This window comes from Protopterus annectens, chromosome 6.part0, assembly GCF_019279795.1.
Source record: "Protopterus annectens isolate FY-2018-M chromosome 6.part0, PAN1.0, whole genome shotgun sequence".
Taxonomy (NCBI): domain Eukaryota; kingdom Metazoa; phylum Chordata; order Ceratodontiformes; family Protopteridae; genus Protopterus; species Protopterus annectens.
Genome location: NC_056737.1, coordinates 1806455059 through 1806478499, shown reverse-complemented (window position 1 = coordinate 1806478499; position 23441 = coordinate 1806455059). Strand labels below are relative to the sequence as shown.

Sequence of the window (23441 nt, the reverse complement as noted above, 5' to 3'; positions counted from 1 at the left end):
TTGAGCCAGACACTGGATTAAAGGAAAATAATTTCAACTACTTTTTGTGGAAGTCATAAATTGTACTCAGATGTCTGGGAGATTCCTTCTTGGTAAGGAAAAACATAAGTTATCTGTTGATTTGAAGTTTGGATACTGTAATAATATCTTATTTATTATGTTTTATCACTTGCAGCAAACACCCCTATCATGAAACAAATACTACAGAACCAGGTTTATGAACAGAAAACACTGCAGGTGCGCATTTTAGTTGAACTAATATTTTCCCTCTTTACTATTTGTAGGATGATGGCATTACAAAGCCTGCCTACTTTGGTGTAGAGTGGAAGAATTTAACAAATGAGGACAATCATGTGCCATTACTGATGGAGAAGATCTTGAGCTATATTGAAGAGAGGGGTCTCCAAACTGAAGGCATATACAGGAAGTGTGGGGAAACTGCTACAATGAAAATACTGCAGCAGTGCATTGAAGAAGGTAACATTACTTTTGTATGTCTTAAGGGTCATCATATCACTTTAGATCTTTTAATCACTAGTTGATGGCTAGAAGTTGTGTATTTCAGCCTGACCTCCCCTGTATTAGTTACTCTTTTTTTAACTCTACAAGCTATTTCTGTGAAAGTGGAAAGAAGCATAATTCCATTTTATGCTGTTATCAGTCAAGTTCTTCTTTCCCTTTTCTGGTCTAAGCTTTTTTAAACAGCATTTTGACTTATTATAATGGAAGACCTTAGACCATATTAGGAGGGTGGGGGTGGGGTTCAGACATAAGCAAAGTTTTCTTTTAGCATCTTCTTTACAGAACACTCATGAGCAATTTAATGGAAGATTCTGGAAAAATGCAGAGCTGTAGCTAGCACAAATGGCACCCTGGACAATCCCCCAGCATGTACACCCCAATGTCATTGTTTCTAAAACAAGCACACAGTTTCATTCAAAGCAAATCATTTAAGCAAACACAATTTCATGTTGTAGCTGCTTAAGTGACTCCAACATTGCACTTGCGCCAACCTATTCAACATCACTGACTTGCTGGTACCGATTAACACCACATCTACAGTGTCAATCATGCTCCCTAACAACTTGTGCCTGTGGCAGCTGTTGGCTTTGCCCTACCCTAGTTCTGGCTCTGGGAAGATGCCACTCATGAAGCGTTGTAATTTTATATTTTAAAAGCATTAACACATTTTGATCATGCACAGATATGTCTCACAAGAACATAGTGGACCTTCAGGCCAGTCCTAATATCTCAAGTCTTCATAGGTTGTTTGCCAGCCACCAAAGCAGCTTTTTGCTTTTGAAGCATTATATATTTAAAAACTTTAAACTGCTCTTGTCCTGTTGACTACTTCTCTGTCCTATATCTGAAGAGTGTATGTTCCACCAAACCTTCTTTTCATTGCTGAACTGTATCACAACTCACCTCCCCCAGATTCATGCACCTGTTTGCTTTCTGTGTTTTGGAACTCATATTATTTGATAGAGTTCAAAGCATCTTGTGAGTCCATGAAAGTTTTATCACTGTCAGGAAGAAAGATCTTGAAGAAAGTGGGCTACAATATTCTTAATTTCACTTCCTTAACAAATTTGCTGGCTACAACCAATGGCCCCGCTAGTAAATTCAATGTGCTCCCTCAGTTTGATATGACTATCCTATAATCCAGCCTATGGCACCAACTTAAGCTTTGGATACAGTGAGTGTCGGTACTGCTGCCAGCTATGTATGGTAGTTTGTAATGTATCCTAGAAACTCTGTCCCCATCCCCAAGAGGCATACTATCACATCATCATTCTCTGACTAAAGCATATGTAGGCCTGCACCTTTGGGTATGAGGTGACAGGCCCTTGTGCATACTGCTTGTCTACATATCATCGACAGGTGGCACTAGGGGGTACTATAGAAGTGAAAACTTCCTCCTCCATAAGCTGGCATTCATCACTTTCTTTCTCCCCTCATCTGGCAGGTCATAATCATTGAGAGTATTAATTAGTATCTGTCAGGCACCCTGTCATTGTATCACTGGGTGAACTAGAATGCACATTTTTGGATAGTATTGTATCTTACCACTAGGCAGTGCTGCTATCCGCTTGAGGCTTAAGTTTTTTGAAAAAAGAATAGTGCATCTTGTATACTCCTGTAATATACTTTGTAGTGAAATAAATAAGATCATATCACTTTTTGCTTCTTTATGTTACTGAATACTTTGCATACCTTGTACATGATGCATTAGAATGTGGTCGGTAACAATGGTTTGTTTCATTTTGGAGATTTGGATGTTGTGGAACTGGAGGAATATGGCATCCATGAGACTGCTGGTATTTTGAAGCAGTGGCTTTGTGACTTAAAAGAACCTGTCATCACCTTTGAACTGCAGAAGGAGTTTATTGCCTCACTTGGTAAGTTTGAAAGAAATAAATTATAGTATGCCTAATTGAGTCCATTTTCTCCAAACGCTATTTCAGCCTGCTCCGCTAAACAGATTTGAAAATACACAAATACTGTATGAGGGGGAAAGCCACCCCTTACCCTCCATGTACCACTTTACTTAATATAATCTACTTAAAGGTTCCAGAGACTCAGATTAGGTTAAAAACCAAGTAGTCAAAACCCCATTTAATGACTCAGTTGCAAATAACTGTGTTATAACCAAACTGAATCCTGTCAATCCAGGAAATACCATTCCATCACAGACTACAAAAGCCATTCAGTGACTTGACTAATGATGCTGTCTCTTACTACATATTTTATCATACAACACTGAGGTACCTGATTTCCTTTTTAATTGTACCTAGGTAAACAATAAAGCTGAAGGCATTCATGGAGGCAGCAGTTTGGGAATCCTGCAGATTACACAGTACTGCTCATACCCATTAATTGTGGTTATTCTTTGCAGCTTTTTGCACCATTTTGTAGAGGAACTGGTGAATAAGACATAATGCTCCCACCTGTGGAGTAAACCAATAAAGAATATACTCATCACTGCAAAGAAACATCAGCTGCAAGTGTCTGCCCTGTCTCTTGACAACATTTCTGGAGAGTGGATGTCAGGAGACGCATTGCCAGTAATAGTCTATGCACCCACTAGGTGTTGTCTGAGGATGAAAAACAACAGCTTGTTCACTAGTAAGAGTAGCTTATTCTTGCATTTGGTGGTTTCTGCTTTTTATTCTTTTTCATAATCCATCCTCCCACACATTACACTCCCATCATGGTGCTGATCACTGCTAATCAACATCATCCTCTGACGCCATTGCTGTTTTGATGTTCTCCCTGTAGCAACCACAAACTGCAGGGCAAACATTAAGCAAGCCCTCTAAGGGTAATTATTTCCCCAATGGGGATTATGATCTCCTCAGCCATCATAATGTTACCTTATGATAGCCTGGAAATACAGAGCACCTTGTCATGTTATAAGGCTGGTATAGCTCTGTAAGCTCGAACAGCATCAGTCTCATTGTGGATAAGATAACATCACCTCCTTAGGTTTTTAGTTTTACTGTCAGACAGTAAATACATCACAGCATCCCTTACACTTGCCATTTCTTCCATTAGTTAAGCACTCCTTGATGATGCAACTGACCTTCACTGGGAGTTGGTAGGGCTGTTGTTATGTCCCCATCTCACCCTCATACAAAGGCATGTTGATTCAGGTGCTGAGTCTTACTTGCCATTCAGAGGGACCCCCAGTTATATCAGCTCATCACTGAACCCCAGTTGCTGGCATTGTGATCAAGTCTAAAACATCGGCACAAGCAAGCTATCACCACAGAACAGAAAAGGAAAGAACATGCCAGTTTTTTTTTAAACTGATTCTATTTTGCCATGCAAACTGTCTAAAAATGTAATATATTATAGAAGTGCTGTACTGAATACAGAATATGTACTAGCAGTCACAACCATTGCTATTTCATCTGGCATTGTGTGCTGGTTCCAAAGCTACCCCCCATTCCAAATTGAGGAGCAAAATGGAAAAGAAAAAGTTCTTTCATACTCTGAAGCTACAAAACAGATGTAACAATCACCACACACTGAGCGCTTATGTGCTTCAGCAATGAACACAAATGCAATACTGGCATAAAGCCGAGCAAGCACTGCATTCCCAGAACATCAGCTTCTGTTGATTACACCCACTAATAACTTGCACCCGGGGCTGCCACCCCCTTTGTCTCACCATATTTATGACTCTGCTAACAGTACCCTTATAGATGTGTGATATCAGTGAAAGGCATTACAGCACAAACGAATAATTGTAAGCAACAAGAAAGGGTAACAACTAAAGCCAATAAGATGCTGGGTGTATTCCAACAAGAACAAATTCAAGAAATAGGAAAGCGCTCATAGAACTGTAGCAGGTATCGTGAGATCACAGCAGGAGTACATTGGGTAGTATTGAAGGGCACTCCTATCTGAAAGAGTCTAGCAGTAGGCAGCACTGATAGTGAAAGGAATGCTAGTAACAGAGTATGAAGACAGTCTCAAAAGCTGCAGTATTTAGGGGTATTTAATATATATATATATATATATATATATATATATATATATATATGTATATACAACAAAACTAAAAGCAAAGTCCAAGATGCGGGAAATGATGAGTTTAGTAGTGCAAAATGAAAATAAAAATCAAGTTAAGCTCTTTCATCTTGCATTAAGATGTCATCAGAATCACAATATATAGGGGCGTGGCCAAGGATGAACACAGGATAGCAGCAGATTTCTTCAGCTCCACCAATTTCATTACACTGACAGGAATTCATTACTTAAAAAATTAATTTTTGAAGTAATTTTCTTTCTAAATATGTTTGTTTTATATAGTTCTTGAACTATATCTAAAAAAGAAAGGAAATCTTAACAATATTCCTGTCAGAAATCACTTTGGAAATTTTCCTGTCAGTTTATCAGTCTGAAATGAGTTCCAGTAAGACAAATTCTCAAGACTCCAGCATCAAGAAAGAACTTCAGTCTCTGATAATTATAATCCAGCAACTTACTGCTAAGATGGATAAAATGGATACTAAAATAGACACCTTCATAGAAAAACTACAAAACAAATAGACTTGTTACATATAGACCTGCAACAACAGAAGATCCAGATGACAGGCATAGAAGAAGCTGTGAATGACATGGAAAATAGAGTACAAGAAGAGGAAATCAACATTGAGTTTCTGCTGAAACAAAATACACATTTACAAACAAAGCTGGATGACCTGGAAAATAGATCTAGGCGCAATAACATTAGGATTTTTGGACTGCCAGAAAATATTGAAGGTAACAATATTACTTCTTTTTTAACAACATGGTAAAACTTTAGACTTACCAGAAGCATTCTCTTTTGGTATCGAAAGAGCACATAGATCTATAGCTAATACTAACTCTAACAAAAAATATCCTAGATCAGTTATAGTTAGATTTCTATCATCTTTGATAAAGAGATGGTTCTTAAATCTGCTTGGGCTAAAGCTCCTGTTAAGATTAATGAGACAACTGTGCGTTTTGACAATGACTATTCTTCCATGGTAATAGCTAAAAGAAAAGTTTTTCTGCCACTAATAAGGGAGCTTAAAAAAGCACAGTTTAAAACATACCTTCTGTTTCCTGCCAAGCTTAAAATCTTCCTTCCTGATGGTCCTAAAATTTTCGATGACTTAGACTCTGCTTTACTGTTTATCAAAATAAATAAGATTTTGGATAAATTAGAGGAAATGGAATGGGCTAGTCCTTCATTAAAGAGACTGGCAACTGAAACTTCGTGGAAGACTTCAGAGAAGAAGAAGAGACTAAAAAACAAATTATTTGTTCTATGTTTTTTTTCTCTCATCATTTTATTTCATTATTAATCTTTTAAATATAGTTCCTGCATTTCCAGAAGCCACAAATATTTTGAAAAGATTTAATCAAAGTTATTCTCTGTGTGCAAAGAAATGTTTTGTTTCATAACTAGTCAAAATATCTGGAGATTTAATGGCAAGCTGTGATTCAACTTGTTTCTCTTTCTGAAAAGGAGAAGTAAGGTCAGTAATTTGATACATTTTTTTTCTTTATCTTTTTTCTTCTTCTCCTTTTCTTCTTTTCTTTGTTTAAACAATGACATTCTATTTAGATTATGTAGTGGGTAAGGGGTGGGGGAGGGCAGGGAGAGAAGAGTAATGAAAATATGATTAATAGAATAATAACATATTTATTCCTTGTAAAAAGTTTATATGTTCTTCAAATGCTATTCCTAATTATACTTTCTTGATTATACTGCTTATGCTTGTTTGTAAATAATCTGTCATGCTTTAACTAATAATAATTAGAACTAAATAATAGTAAATAATGTTTTATTTTAACTCTATTAATATAAACAGTAAGTAATATTCCATTGTATATACTTCTTATAGCTTTCTCTTACATTTTTTTATTTCTGCCTTACACCCTTTTACTTTCTACTCTCTTTTTCTTTTCTTTATTAATATATAGAAATGCTTTTGATCATAGAGACACAGTAAATAGTAAGATTTGCATAAAAATTGAGTTGGGACAAAAATATTGAGTTTTATTACTTATTAATAATTTTGGGCTTAATTTCACTTACATAGAGGCTGTAATAACCTGTAAAATACATTGTGAAGGTTTTGTCATGTTTAGATGCATTTACACTGCTAAATGAATGTTTGTCACTAGTTTTTAATAAGTTTCCCGCCAAAATGTTAAGAGAGACAATCTGGGATGTGGGCTGTCTCATGCACAGTGTCCATGAGCTACTTCAAAAGCTTCAACTCTCAGAATTCTCACAGAGAAGCTGAAAGCAGCCAGTCTCACCTTTGACCTAGATATCACACTGACACATCACAGATTCAGGAATGTCACTCTACCAGGAAATATAAATGATACAAATGCGACTATGTGAAGGAAAATGAACTCTTTAACATCTAAATGTGAGTTATTTTATATAATTACTTAAATATATATGTTATAATTCATAAAATATGTCAGTTATAATGAGTTTAAATGATAGTTTCTTGTAGTAAGTAAATGTCTTATTTTAGAAGGCATAGAAAATGAAACATTTATTCAAGTGTTTTTGAAAATCTACTTAACAGCAGCTTAATAATCTGTGTTAAAAACTTATGTTCCAAACATATACATTACTATAACTCATTTAATTCATCTGATTGACAAGCATAAATAATTTTATAACTCTATTCTGGAAGAAATTGTCATGTGATATATTTTAAAGCAGTAGTATAGCATGGTTGTAAAATCTGGTTACTAAAATGTGTTTGCTGTGCATTATTTTGTATAAAGCAGACAGATGTATTGTAGGGACAGCAAGTAAGATAGTGCTTGGCAAGGACACAACTCAGTGAGATCATATATATATATATATATATATATATATATATATATATATATGTGTGTGTGTGTGTGTGTGTGTGTGTGTGTGTGTGTGTGTGTGTATGCATGTGTATATATATATATATATATATATGTATATGTGTATGTGTGTGTGTGTGTGTGTGTGTGTGTATGTATATATATATATATGTGTGTGTGTGTGTGTGTGTGTGTGTGTGTGTGTGTGTGTGTGTGTATGTGTATATATATATATATATATATATATATATATATATATATATATATATATGTGTGTGTGTGTGTGTGTGTGTGTATATATATATATATATATATATATATATATATATATATATATATGTGTGTGTGTGTGTGTGTATGTATATATGTATATAAGTGTTTCTGAGAATCTGCATAACTATGCAGTATGATTTATAACAATTTCTATGAATACAATATTTTCTTCTATTGACAATAATGAGTTTGAGTAAATACTCATATACAAGCAATTCAAGGTTTTTTTTTTGGAAGCTGTTAATTGCATTTACATGACAGAAAATAGATGCATCTTAATATATGTAATGTCTGAATCATATTAGCCAAAGTTTTTGATTTAAATGAATGTTAGAACTTATTTTTCTCTCCTCTTGATTTCTAACATCAATATTATTTGAATGCTATTTGAATACAAGTGTTTTATATTACATGGATGTATATAGTAGTATGAACAGTTTTTTTTTTTAAAAAAAATGTTTATTTTAGTTTATATGATGCTGTTTTACCAAATGTGTAGTCTTATCTTGCTAGATAATTGAATTGAAAACTATTAACCTCAGTTAAATATAACTAGTATTAAATTGATAAGGTGGTAGTGAGGTACTGCTACTTAGGGTAGGGGGTTAACTTGAGTGGTAAATACTACTCTAAGTTGGAGTTTATAACTCCAGGCTGGATGCAAGGTTTAATCCTTACATTATTTTCACTTGTTCATTGTTATTTGTATATAGTTTTGACATCCACAATATATTTTGTACATTCATTGTCACTACAAACAAAATTGAATCCAATACGAAATCCCATAAGAGATTCAATAAATACAGCTATATTTAAAGGTACACCTAAAGGAGGAGATGTAACATTACTTATCTTGTTATTTGTTATTTTGATCATAAGATTCTTAAGTTTTAAAAATGCCAAATGACATCTTTAAAAGGAATTTCTTTAAACATTAATGGATTGAATAATCCATGTAAAAGGGCAAGCCTAATAAGATACATTAATTTACATAAGGCCAACTTAGTCTTCCTGCAAGAAACTCATCTCTTGAAAAAGATATTGATAAACTAGCCACAAACAAATATACAGTATTGGTTAGTTCAGAGCACACTCAGAAAAAAGAGGAGTGGCTATTTTATGGAATAAAAGTATGCCCATTCCTAAAACCATTAAGTCTTATCAGGATGACAAAGGAATGTTTTGTATGGTTACAATACAAATTAATGGGAAGACTTACACTTTAATTAATGTATATTGGATACCTGGAATTGGTATTAATACAGTGAAACATCATCTTGATAAGATCATATCATTCTCTATAGGAGATATTATTTTAGCTGGTGACTTTAATTGTATACTACATGAAAGTGATACTACCACTATAGGGAAAGAAGAATTACATCTAATGCAAAACATTTAAATGATTTTGCTAATTCTTATCATTTGAATGATATTAATAATCAGATAGATTCAAAATCATTACCATACACCTTTTTTCTAACAGATACAAAACTTATTCAAAAATAGATAGGGTCTTTATTTCTAACCAGATGGTAACAGATTTAATTAATTCCAAAATCATTTCATGTCCTATATCTGATCATAATTCAATTGTTTTTGAATTCATGATAAAAAATACTCATAATGTTCAGATCGAAAGGATACCAGCATACTTAACTCAACTAAAAGACTATAAAGAATATATACTTTCAGAAGTAAAATATTTTTTAGACATAAATAATACGCCTGAAGTCTCCATTGTTTATATTTGGGATGCCTTAAAATCATATCTATATGGACAAAGTATCAGATGGTATAATAATAAAAGGAAATCTTGGGATAAGGAATTGTTAGATATTCAAAGTAAATTAGACTCTTATAAACATAATAATAAAGAAAATATTATGGACAAGAAAGTTATTGAAGAAATAAACAAACTAAATGAGAAATACAAAGAAATTTTAACTCATAAAGTTAAAATAACTTTAGAGAAATACAAGTTTTTGTCTTATTCAATAAGCCCCAAATACTTACATAGACTTAAAAATAAAACAAAAAGGTTGAATAAACAAAACCATATCAAAGAAATCTTTTCTCTAAGGAAAAGAAGAATGTTTCTAGTATACCAGAAATACTAGATGAATTTAGAAATCACTTTCACAAAATTAACCATAATAACATTAACATGGAACCTAAAGATAAAATAAAGGAGTTTATAACCACAAACATGAATAAAAAGCTTAATAAACAACAGATTAAACTATTCGACAAGAGTATTTCATATACAGAAGTTATTACACAAATAAATAAGCTTAAATCAAACAAAGCACCGGGTAATGATGGTATTATACCAGAGATATATAAAATCCTTTCTAAAAGTACATATTCATTAATACATAAGGTTTTTATTTTGGCCCAAACTGAGTTAATAACCCCCCCCCCCATCTTGGCAATATACATTTATTTCGCCAATTTTAAAACCTAATAAAGATCCAACTAGATGTTCTTCATATCGGCCCATCTCATTACTTAATGTTGATTATAAAATGTTTATGAGTATTTTTGCTGATAGATTGAAGACAATCATTCCTGGCATTATAGATATAGATCAGACAGGCTTCATTGTAAATAGAAATACTTTTGATAATATAAGAAGAACTTTAACATTAATAGATTTTGCAAATAGGAAAAAGAAAGATTTGACACTTATTAGTCTTGATATAAGTTCAGCATTTGATTCAGTAAGTTGGGACTATCTGTTTACCTTAATGAAGTGCACAAACTTCTCAGATGCATTTGTAAATCTAATTGAGCATTTATACAAAGGAACGTTGGCTTATATTAAGGTAGGAACATATGTTTCACAAAAATACCCATTCTTAAAGGTACAAAACAAGGATGTCCACTTTCTCCACTATTATTCACTTTAGTAATGGAGCCTTGGGCTAATTTGATCAGAAACAGTACTGACATAGAGGGTTTTGAAATAGATGAAAATACAACATCCAAAATTCAACTTTTGCAGATGATGTTCTAATTACATCAGCAGGATCTAATTCTTCTATGCAGTCTCTATTTGATAACATGATGAATTTTAAAAGTATTTCTGGTTTAATATTCAATGAAGAAAAAACTAAAATACTACCTATATATACACGAAAAATATTCTCATTAGTGATTTTACTAAATATGTACCCAATTCAGGTCAGATAACTTATTTAGGTATAATATTATCTAAAGATATTAAATCTATTATATATAATAATTATAATACCTGTTTTCTTAATATATAAAATCTTTTTAATACCTGGAATAATATGTTTTTTACTATGGAGGAGAGACTTACAATTATTAAAATGATAATATTCCCCAAGATTTTATACTTAATACAATCAATAATACTTCCACCTACAAAAATAATTATCAAGAAACTGAATACACTAATGTTAAATTTCCTATGGGCACCTAATAGACCTAGGATTGCATTAAAGAAACATACTAATAGCTGGTCTCAAAGGGGTATTTCTTTTCCAGACTTTAATTTATATACTATCTCTTCTATTGTAAAAGTTATTACTTTATTAATAGATCAGTCATATGTCACAAAATGGAAAGATTATTGGGAGCTAATTAGTATGCACTTCATGAAAATCTCCTTAACACATAAAAATATGATTGTAAATAACTCCATGTTATGGTTACTAAAGGGATTTTGTACTTCACCTATTACACCTAAACATATGGTTTGTTACCCATTAAATATTATTATTAGTTATCGTAACTTTATATTCATGCACCCTAAGTATAGGGAATGGAATTTTATTGTATTCCCTATAATGTATACTCAGGGTATGATTTTGTCATCTACTTCTGAAGGAACTCATTTAGCTATAGATAATGATCTAAAGTACTGGTATCAGTTGATATCTGATAATAAAGTTAAAAATCTAGATTTCTTAAAACAAGAATTTGATCTAAGAGAAACTTGCTGGTTAGAGGTTCAGACCTTTAGACAACATCTCATTAATAAAATAGATCTAATGTCTATAACAGTTAAAGAATCTATTCCAACACTGATTGATTACTTGATATTAAATTTACAACATAAAGTTTCTGATAAAGGTAAACTTTCATACATACATAAAATTATCAGACAAGAAACTTTTTACAGTGTAGATTCATACTGGAATTATTTCACTTCTATTAATGGGGACCCACCAAATCAACAAGATAAACAATATATATTGGAATCTGCTTATAGAACTACGTCTTCCATTGTCTGGAGACTTTATACATGGAAATTTTTACATAGATCTTTTATACACCTTTGATGATGAATAAAATAAATAATAAAGATAATTTATGTAAGAGATGTAATGTAGAAATTAATGCTGACTGGGCTCATATGTTTTATGACTGTATAAAATTGAAAGAATACTGGAAGTCAATTAATGAATTTTTGCAGGCTCTTTTACAGATAATTTCATTATTTCTAAATCTCTTATATTATTCAACACACCTGTACCTCAAAGTGTTAAAAGGTTAAGCTTCCCTTGTTATGGTCTATTCTAGCAGTGGCTAGGAAAATAATAACTAGAAATTGGATTTCAGATACACCTCCTTCGTTCAATGAATTTAAAAATGTTATGAATATAGTGTGCCATATGGAAATAAACACAATTAGGACAAGAACAAATAGAAAAACATCTTATTATATTGTATGGGATAATTTACAAAATTTGTTAAAAAAAATTTAATTTCAATAGCATGGTATTTTAGTTTAATTAATTGATCTGATTGTAGTGGATGTCTTTGTAAATACTTTAGTTGTTTTGTTGAATATTATAATAATACCTATTTTTAATTACTTGTATAAAATTGTTATGATATTTCTCTTATATGTTAAAACAATAAACCTGTTTTGAAAAAAAAAAGAACCACAATATATACAATGGAAATACAATTTTCAGTAAATGCAAAGATAAATCTGGTTTATAACTAAATTAACAAAACAATAAATGACTTAGGAATATTCAGTGCAATAATCACTGAAGTAAAAAAATCCTTATAGCAGTCAGGGTACTGGAGTCTGTGTACTGCTTTAATTAATAAAGCTGCTGCAAAACATATTGTTTCAGAAATGGAGAATCTGTGAGGTGAGATGCAGTTGTGCCACAATTTATTTTTAGAAGATTCAGGTAGATGATTTTTAAAGGTTATTACAGAAAAAAATGAGTAGGTTTCACTCCTTTTCATAGAAGTGAGAAGGGCTTTCCAGAGTTGGGCATGAAATTTAATAAGCTGTCCTGAGCATGTTTATTGGTTATTGAGAAGTTATAGTAGTTAACCAACTGGTGTCTGACAACCTGAGACTGTGAAGAGTATTCCTAAGTTAGAGCCTAACAATATATAAAATAGAAAAGTTTCCATTTTGAAAAGTTTGAAAAGAAGATATCCAGCTGCAGATCTGTTCATTACTGGACAAGAAGCCACCGGACTTTAGGTTAACTGAAAGTGATTTCCATGTATCCAAGGCACTCTTGAACCTGTCTTTTAACATAAAATTCCATCCTTCACTTTGGCAAGGGATTAAAGGGTTTTCTCGTTTTCTTTGTAAAATAATATTTTAAGCTAGTCATCACAAGGACAGCATAAGCCCTAACTTACACCAAATCATTGATCATCTAAACAATCAGATTGAAAATGTAAACTCAATATCTTGTTATATGTCTTCATCAGCCAGTCCTGATGAATACATTTTGAAGTGGATGTTCCCTTCTACTTTAAAGGGACAATCCCAGTGTTTAAAATTAGGGTCCGAGTTAAGCTGACAGAAGTCACACCCACTTCAACACATCACTTTCATTCCCGCCCACAGTGTCATTTTACTTTTAAATATCCTGTAAATCCACAGTTCCAGTCTTGTTTCAGCTCCCAGGATAAACTAATCTTTGGATTTGTGTTCTGCTCCGATTTACATTGGATTGGGGAACTATGCCCCCAGCTCCTGGCTCATATTTAAAATAAAGAAAGCTGTGCCAGGGAAAAAGGACATCAGTGTATATTATTTTTTTTTAAATTTTGCATCACCCATGCTTCTACAGATGTACAAGCAGCCTTCTCATAAAAAAATGTGCATTTGTCTAGTAGTATTGAGAAATCAGCACATATCAAACTAGAAGCTGAAAAAGGATAAAAAGAGTGTGTCTACTAATGCTCCAACCTTCTGTCACACTTGCCTTCTATGGAATTACTAGCAGGTCAGAAAGTCACTTCACCAGGATAGTATTCAAAAATCAGAATCCAGTAAAACATGAAAGAAAGAGAAATATGTTTTCCACTACTGTTTGCCTGACTCAGATGCTTTCTGTAGGTAGAAACCATGCCATAAAACTGTTGTAGATGGCCAAGATTCACAATCACCGCAGAATAAAATATGAAATGCAAGAAACAAAAAGCTGTTTACTAATGTTTTGATAGCCTTGCATTACTGATGTGCTTTTTAGAGTAGCAGCAGCAGTCAGGTCATAAAATGCCAGGCTACTTTTCTCAATGGCTAAAATGCACAGATTAAACTAATGAATGGCTCACATGGAGAGCTTTGTCAGTATGAATGTAATTTGAGATGGAATTTGGGTAACACCTTTGAAACTTCCTTCAGGCACTCTTCCCCCACCCCCAGCAGCTAAAGGTGAGCATGCTCAGAAAGGCAAACCTGAAATGTAAACAAAGGCTGAATCAAAACAAATCAAAATCAAATCCCAGTGATGAATCAAAAATCCCTGGGACTGTCCCTTTAACATCATATTTTAAGCATTTTCAGCTTAAACCTAAATCACATCAGACATGATTCGGTTGACATGGTGCAGAAAAGGCAAGTAGGTAAACAAAGGGGATAAACATATTCCCTGCTGACTGGAGTTCTTTCTGTAGCAACACAATCCAGTTTTGGTAAAAGACTCTAGATGTTGGAAGGACAGCGTCAATTTGAGTGTCTCATGACAGCTGTCTGTTCAAGTGGATGGGGTAGCAAATAGTGACAAAATGATTCAAGGCACATAGAAAAGGTTCCAGTGTGCATCAGAACTGGGGTGGGAAATGGGACAGATTTATCATTGCACATTCATCTACATATTGTGCAAAAATACATTGTCCTACTTTCCTTGGAGATGATTTTTTTACTGGGAACCCAATAGCTTCCTGATTACCAGCTTTTACTAGTGGGGCAGTAGGTAGCCTTAATTTGGGAGGGAGGGTGGAGCTTGAGTATTTGACAGAGGAACAGAATCTAAAAGTAGTGTCAAGCTGTATGCAGATGGCCAACAAGGACAGCCGCAAGATGAGGATCCATGTCAGTCAGTGGACTACAAGTTGCTCAAATATTCAAAGTCTTCAAAAAATCAGCTAAATGGATGACTGGGAAGCTTAGAAAAACTTTTTATTTCTCTGCGAGTTTCATTGCAGGGTCTTGTGTCCCTATCACCCCTGGTGCTTAACTACATTCACTTTGGGGTCACTGTGCCTCAGCAATGGGAGAAAAACACACTGACAAATCCATATGAAAATTTGACTGAGATTCTAAAACCAAAACCGAACCGTACATGTTTGACTGAACAACCTAGTCCTGCTGGGTAAGATATGAATAGGAATGGTATCACGTTATTCAACAAAATGTTTAGTGTTTATTTTTAAAGTGTATCAAACTGCTGCATGTGTCTTCTGCTCCCCCTTTCATATACCATTATCATTGATTCTAAGACCTTAGCATTCTCACATGATACAATGCAGTCTTTCTTTTCTGCAGATCGCCCTAAGGAAGAACAACTCACTGCTCTTTACAAGGCTACAGCAAAACTTCCACCTGAAAATTACAAGACTTTACAACGTCTGATTTCTCATTTAGTGAAGTAAGTATTTCCCTCGATTCTTTCTCCTTATCCCAAAATATGTTGAGTTTCCTTTTGGTATGTGTCAGGCCCTTCATCGGTTCATATCATGCACTTCCTGAACAGCAGATGAACAGTGTAACTGTTTGGAATAAATTGAATATGAAATTTTCTTTGCTGCTTCTTTTCTGGCTGGTGTCTATCCTAATGTTACTGTAAAGCCTTGGAACTCATGACATCGTCCAGATTGCAGTATTCCACCTGTCATCATTTGATATCTGTTGATGTTACTCATTCTTGCATATTTGTAGTTTTAACTAAGAACAGTCCACACAGCCACAAACTGATAAAACAAAAAAAGGAGAGGAAGACTGGAAACAGGTGAGACGTTTATTTAAAAGGTTGAGCGCTTTCACCAGCTGTAAACTATAGACTTCATCTGGAGTTAAAAACTAGCTGTTCCTTACCATCTGACTCTTTTCAGAGGGTATGGAGTGGACTAATTAGGATCCCCTGTCAGCAACAAAAAATAGTAGGCCTAGACTATGGATAGCTGGTTGTCACACTCAATGGAATAAATAGGTCAGATGGATGAAGTTAGAGGAACCACTGAACAGGACCATAGGAGGATTAAAAATAACTGAGAAAATATATAAATAAGAATGAAATTAGAATTTCAGGAACACAGCCCTTAGCTTCATGGGTGCTGGACTCAGGCCATGTTAAGTCTACCTATAGGCTGAAGGAGCTAACAGTATGGCAGAATCTTAATTGATGGCTGGATTATTCAGAGGAAGAAGATAGTGGTTAATCAGTATCTGTCAGGAGTTAGGGAAATAACAGCAGAGTGCCACAATGAAGAGTGCTGTGGCCTTCACTGTTCAGTATAGGTATGTCTGGTAAAGAAATATGTGCAGATGATACAAAAATCTGGACCACAGTCCTCAGTTGGGGGAAAAGCCTGTGCTCTGTGCATCCTCTACATGTATGCAGGCACATAGTGAATGAGATGCAGTACAGTTAAGTACAAAGGTCTGCATTCTGGATACCACAACCTTAATATCAGGATGAGTTAGGCGATGCTAAACTAGGAGACATTTTGGCTGCAAGGACCTAGAAGTAATCATCATACCAGCCCTAGAGGGGTGAATATAATTTGTGTGCTCAGGATTCCACATGTGAAAATGAAGAGGTAAAAGTGAGACTCAAAGTCAGGGAATGGGCTGTCAGATGCAAGTTTACTTGACAGAGAATTTTTTTTTTTACTGAGAGAGTAGCTTGTGAATTCACAAAGGCCATCAATCAGTCGATCATTTAATCGATCAGTGAATCAATCCATTATTTTACTGTTCAAGCCATAAGTGTAGGTTCACAAAAATTATAAAATCATTACATGGCAAACATAATGTAATGAAAGACAAAGTGCATAAAATGATTAAGTATGCTTTTTTTTACTTTAAAAGAAGTGACAATGAAAAAGTATGAAATGATCTTGAAGGAGACATCCCGAATATTCTGGAGAAACATGAACTCGTGGCAATTAAAGCTGAACTCTTTTAGGAAGCCTGGACCAAACTACTACTGTTCAATTAAAAGTGCACTGGAACTTAGAAAATTGCCACATTGTTTAAATGACTAATTTTATTTTATTTTACCAGGTGGTTTAAAATATCATTTTAAATCAGTTATAATTTAAGTGTATATTTTGTTTCCATCATACATTTTTTCTTTTTCTGGTTCTCTTTTTTCCACTTTATTCAAAATGCTGTGTAATAACAATACTAACTAATTATACAATTATATATATATTTTTTATAGATAGTTTTTAGGGTTCTTGTACACAGACCTGAAGAAGTCTAGCAGGACGAAAGCGATTTTTGTTAACAATAGGTTATAAAAATAGAATATGATTTTTACAAATGAGTTTTTACATGCAAAATGTATATGTATATATTTATATATATATATTTTGATTGGCAAATGGACTAAGGTTGATATATTTCCAGCTATGTAGTATATTGTCTTGGATAAAATCACAGACTTAATAATCTACTTAATAATCTGGTTAAATAAGAGGTACCACATCATTATAAATTTTATTTAAAGTACATAAGGGTTATATTATTATGATCCCTACTAAGTAGGGCAGGACCAGCTCGAATGTCACACTGATGGGGGAAGGGATGTGAATTTAACATGTGTACCAATAACACTTTGTTTTACAGCACAAAAACCCACTCCCTTGCCTGATAAAAAAGTATATATATATTTAGAAAGCTTGTGAGGAAACCATTACTCTATTTTTGTTTTACTTGGATCGCTTGTCTGTGTACTTAATACAGGATTTTCGACTGGAAACAGACTGCCTGCCTTGCTTGGATTACTTTCGAATACTTAGTAATTCTGTACAATTATATATTATTTATTTATTTTTTTTATTTTTTTGACTTAAGATGAGTTTACGTTTGCTACATCTACTACTTTTGTCTGATCTGATTAATATACAGTGATTAACTAGAGATAGATGGACTGAAAATCTTCCACACAGAAGTTTCTTACACTATTTTGAAATGGTTATATTTTAAGATGTTTCTTTAGAAGCTCCAGTATAGACTATGATCTCTAGTAGTAGGTATGTCATTTCCATAGGAATAGAGCTGTATATGAAAAAGAACTTAAACTGGACTGCCCACTACAAAGACGTGGAATCATTAACAATCCTACTGAAATAAAAGAGAATTCAAAAAAGTGGATTGTATACAGATCTCCTTATTGGAGGAAACCTTTCGATGTATAGCCTATTAAGGTAATATTAATTGCTTAATTTTTTGCCTGTAGGCCACAGGCAGCCACTGGCAACTCTGCGCCACAGATCTAATGCTGTAGTACCAATTTACATGAATGAGTAAACATCCCGCCACATTCTGCTAGTCTTGTAAGAGGCCTTGGTTACTGATATCAAGCACCAGGTAAAGATAATAACATCAGTCCTAATCCAAAGAAGTTAGCCATTTGAAATGCTGAGAGTTGTTAGTACAGGAATATCAAGAGTGAATGAACAAAAAAGCTAGACTTACATATACTGATCCAAGATATTTGTTTCTCAGAATACTCCCTTTTTATGAGTTATGGCAGTCTTGAGACTAGTATATATACTTTCAGGGGCTGTGGGAGGCTGTGTGAGAAAAGACATGTTTGAGATTGCTGTTCTTTTGTGTTACCCAATAATTGTATTTATCCTATCTTCTTTCATCTCTTTTCTGTCATATCCCTTAATCCATCCCCTCCTCACAATATGTTTGCAAAAAGATACCAGTTTTCTATGAAATTCTACATCTGGAATGCATCCCCCTTTTGCTTGTGGCCTGTCCCTACATTTTGTCACCTTTTCTATTTTGACAATTAGTATGAACACTTATGTACAGTGTAGCAGTCTATATACAAGGTCCTCTTAATGAATGTATATTCTCTCAGCTCGATATACAAAGTGATTAGTGTCGTATGTTTCTGGAGTGTGACTTAGTTAGCCAGACAAAGGTGCATATGTGTTCAGAACATTACCTCATTCAACAAACTTTAAAAAATAACGATAAATAAATAAATAAATAAATAAATAAATACAACAGGTCAGCAGTAACCATCGTTGCTTTCTTCAAATGAATCAGTTTAAAGCATTTGTGAGGCTGTTATTTGGACATCCATTCACTTTTTTCTATGCATACAACATTAGATGCCTATTTTGGAAGCAGGACAGGATATGTTTTCACTGTCCTGTGGGACATATTGATGGCATCTACACATTTCTGGGAGGAGAGGGCACATTCCTCGGCACTCTCACATCCAATTTTTGTAATTCCTGCAGAAATGCTCTGAATGATAAACTTTGTTATGGTGAGTGAGTATACTCTCCATAATAGTAGATGCTCATCATACTGATCACTGCTGCAGTAGTCTAAGCTATATGGGTTATATCCTGATAAGGATATAATAGACGATCAGCTTTCAAAGCTTCAGGGCACTTTCCACATGCCCAGACCATTACACAGCTTGTGATGAACTGACTAAAAAACAGGTTTGGCTGCCAAGACATTCAGAGCTTTCCTGCTACAAAAGAGAGTGCTCCTCTGCTGGCTTTTGAGGATCAATAATCAGCTTGGGCTATTTCATTTTCGGGCAGATGAGTTTGCTTTGGGGAAAACCCTTCCACATTTCATTATTAACTAATTTTCCTGTTAATGAAAATATTTTTAAACTAGTTAAATGAGTTTTTGATAACTGCCATGTGATTTTAGTATATATTAAAATGGGAGCACACTTCCGTTCTTGTCAATTTATAAGTTGTTTAATAAAACTATTTTTTTTCTTTGGAGAGACTATGTTTATTATAATTTTTGGGGCTGCCATAGTGTATTGAAGTGCTTTTTTGCTGTGTTTTGAATGGAAAAAAGTAGTTTAAACTTCTTTCTATTTTTACTGACTTGTACTACTTAGCTTCCCTGGAAAAGAAGCATGATTTTCTGCTTGACCATGGAGCAAACTACCTCTCTCATGATCAGAACTTCTTCCAGCCACAAAAAGCAAAAGTTAACTAAATAGCCTTTGCACCACAGCAGGCTAGTTACTTGCCTCAGCCACAGTTGTTGGGTGAGTCTGCTGTGGCCAAGCTGGTTTCTCAGACCACTCATTTTTTTTTCCTTCTGGATCCCTCTGGTGTTGTCCATGCAGCCAACAGGGCCAGCCTTGTGCATAGGTGATCTAGGCAATCGCCTAGATCACTATGCTTGGAAGTGCATTCTTTTGAATTTATTTACATATTTTTAAAGCAATGAAATATATTGTTTCATTGCAAAAAATAAATAAATAAATAAATAAAATGCCGCACTGTGCTATAACAAGACCCGCCCTGTCTTTAGCATGATGGGTGCCCCAGGGAGGAGGAGCTCCACTAGACTTGAGCACTAATGTCAAGCAATGTGAGGTTAGACCTGAACATTGCGAGGTCTTGGAGCAGAGACCGCGCAACGTTCGAATTGGAAGGTGCAAAGTGGTGGCGCTCACAGTACTGTTTGTATCAATATAATTTTTTTCTTTTTAATCAAAGCATTCATCTTTAATGTCTGACTTTAATGATCAGCTATAGCTTCAGCCTGGGAGTTGGGGTATTTTTAAATAGCAAATGTTCCGCCTGGGAGTTAAGACATTTTTAGTAGCAAAATTACAGGAAGTAGAGGAACAGTGCTGCACGGAAAGCAGTAAGGTCGGTATTATTATTTTGTTCTGTGATGCTGGCAGTGATCAATCAGTATTTTGCTTTATAGGTTTATAGGTTCATAGGTAGGTACTAGGCTATCGGCCCAAGGGCCTAAGTAAGCCTAGCCAACAAGGTTCCCTGGCTTACGCCACCCAAGAAAGTTAATTTCCTGTGCCCCTGTCAAGCAGAGCCACAGAAGTGATCCAAGGGGTGTATTTCCTATTTCCCATCCACTCATCAAGATTTTTCTTGAAGAGTGCTAATGAGGAACTTTGCTTGACATAGATGAGTAGCTTGTTTGAGAGTGTAGGAAGTCTCTGGGATAGGAATCTATCCCTCCAGCATGTCCTGTTTATTGTGGTGACAAGTTTAGGTCCCTTGAGCATGTAGCTCGGAGGGATTGGGATTTCTTTAGGTGTAACATGTCCAACAGCTCTGGGTTTAACATAGCTTTATATGTTAGGCAGAGATCTCCTCGGAGTAGGCGATATGCTACAGAGTAAAGCTGGAGGTTTGAGGCAAATAATCCTCTTTGTGAGGTACTTCTGTGGCATTTCCAGCTGCTGCAGATGTCTTGTGAGGTAGTTTCAGCTTTGTGATTTGTGTTGAGCAATTTGGAATATTTTATATGGCAATTTATTTGTGTGGACTAGAAAAGGTGAAAATTATCATGTGGCCATCAACGTACCTCTCAACTGTCCAGGTTTTTGCCTCCTATTTTTGGTTTGTTCCTCATACAGTGGGTTTTCTGGAAAATCATTGAGGATTTAAGGCACAAGATAATGTCAAACATTTGATTTTCTAATTTTAGTTCCTTCAAAAAATGTATTCCAATTCAAAACTGTTATTTTAGCCAGTCTCTATAAGAACAATATTTATAATTTGTCCCTAATTTTGGACTTTTGTCCCTTATTTCATTTTTGGATTTTTTTTTCAGAATTCCTACAGTAATTGGTTGAGAGGTATGGCCATCTGACCTGATTATTATAACTGCTGGGGTTGGGGGCATTTCTGTCAACTGTCCCTGATTTGGTCTTGTACATTAGCTCTTTCCCTCCTAATTAAGGTGGTGGGTTACACTTAATAAATAATGACAATAATTAGAGTTATACACTTTTTTACTACACAAATGCATATTATTTCATAGTCTTATTCTGTCAACTCATGACATTAATAGTACTAATATTTTAAAATGTGTCCTTGATGTTTTTTTTTTAATCTGTCCTTGAATCTGGAGGTAAGAGGTTAAAAGTTATGGGGTTGGGGCTGTCTGGATGAAAGCAACTGACATTCTTGCCTTTTGCTCAGTCTTAAGCAGTCACTGCTGTCTAACTTTGAATGACTAGTATGTATTTGAGAGAAAATAAGATGAGTTATTTAACTTGACACCTGACCCTGATATACACAGACAGAGTAGGTATAATTGTTGTGCTGTCTGTTGAGGAAAATAACTAGCTGCCTGCTGGTATTTCGTTATTATTCTGGCTTTGCAGGACTCGTGTGGTTTGTGTGAAGCAGTTTGGAATATTTTAATGTGGGGCAAATGTTTGTTTAGAGTAAAGGTTGTTGTTGTTGTTGTTTGTCTTTCGGCTTTTCCTGGTTAGGGGTCGCCACAGCGGCACTCCGGTCAGCTAATGATTGGCAGTAGATTTTCATGAATGCCGAGGTGCCAGCTCAACGTTCAACCTTCAACGAAGGCATGCCCGTTTACGCATGTCTTTCGCAGGCCCACCCAACCACAGGGAGGACATGCAGGCTCCACACAGAAGGCACTCCCCGCATTCCAGCCGAGAATCGAACGGGAGAACCTCTTGCTGTAAGGCAACAATGATACCACTGCACCACCGCACAAAGGTGAAATTCATTAAAAAGTTGAAATGTATTAAAAGTCCATTCCCTTTTATCATAATTAAAAATCTGCATTGTACATCTCTCTCTCTCTCTGCCATTTCACACCATGTGGCACATTGGCCAATGACCGCCCTTGCAGGCACCCATTGCTTTTGTAGCAGTTATGGTTTTTACAGGGTCGGGTTGCCCAGCACCCAACCCTCCTTGGTAGGCATACCATACATTCACACCTAGGGCCAATTTAGAGTGTCCAATCCACCTCCAGCATGTCTCTGGAATGTGGGAGGAAACCAGAGCATCTGGAGGAAACCCACACAGATGCAGGGAGGACATGCAGACTCCATACAGTAGGCACCCCAACCGAGAATCAAACCAGAGAACCTCTTGCTGTTAGGTGACAACACTAACCACTGCACCACTGTGCCAGCATTGCATTGGATATAGATGTGGCTATAACTGCTTGGTGGGGTTTATTACAAAGTCAATGTCAAAATCCACTTATATAGCCTTGGTATGGGGGGGGGTCCTCCAGTCTCCCCCAGAAACACTGAAGGTCTTTTGAGAAATGACTGTAAATTAAGCAAATGATTCCTCTCCTGGGAACCCCATCTAGTCTAAAACCATTCCTGCTCAGAGGTGTACAGAGAAGGTCACTGTAGCTTATGTGGGGAGCTGGGGATGATGTCATCATTGCTTTAACTTTCACCTCAAACCTTAGAGGTCACTATCACATGTTTGGCTGGGGACAGTGTAGTCATTATCAACATCAGGTGAATTTACACATGGCTATCTTTTGGGGGAGGATAAAAAAGCATTCTGTTTATGAATGTCTGCTAGCA

At 35.0% G+C, this 23441-nt stretch overlaps 1 protein-coding gene across 1 annotated transcript in view; it reads left to right on the top strand.

Annotated features, from left to right (window-relative positions):
- The first annotated feature begins 282 nt into the window (after positions 1-282).
- LOC122804117 (unconventional myosin-IXb-like) overlaps positions 283-23441 on the top strand; it is a 71403-nt gene continuing 48244 nt past the window's right edge. Inside the window, exons 1-2 of the mRNA XM_044073765.1 lie at positions 283-477; positions 15419-15521. Coding sequence (XP_043929700.1) covers positions 366-477; positions 15419-15521 — 215 coding nt within the window. The 5' untranslated portion in view covers positions 283-365. The remainder of the gene's footprint in view (positions 478-15418; positions 15522-23441) is intronic.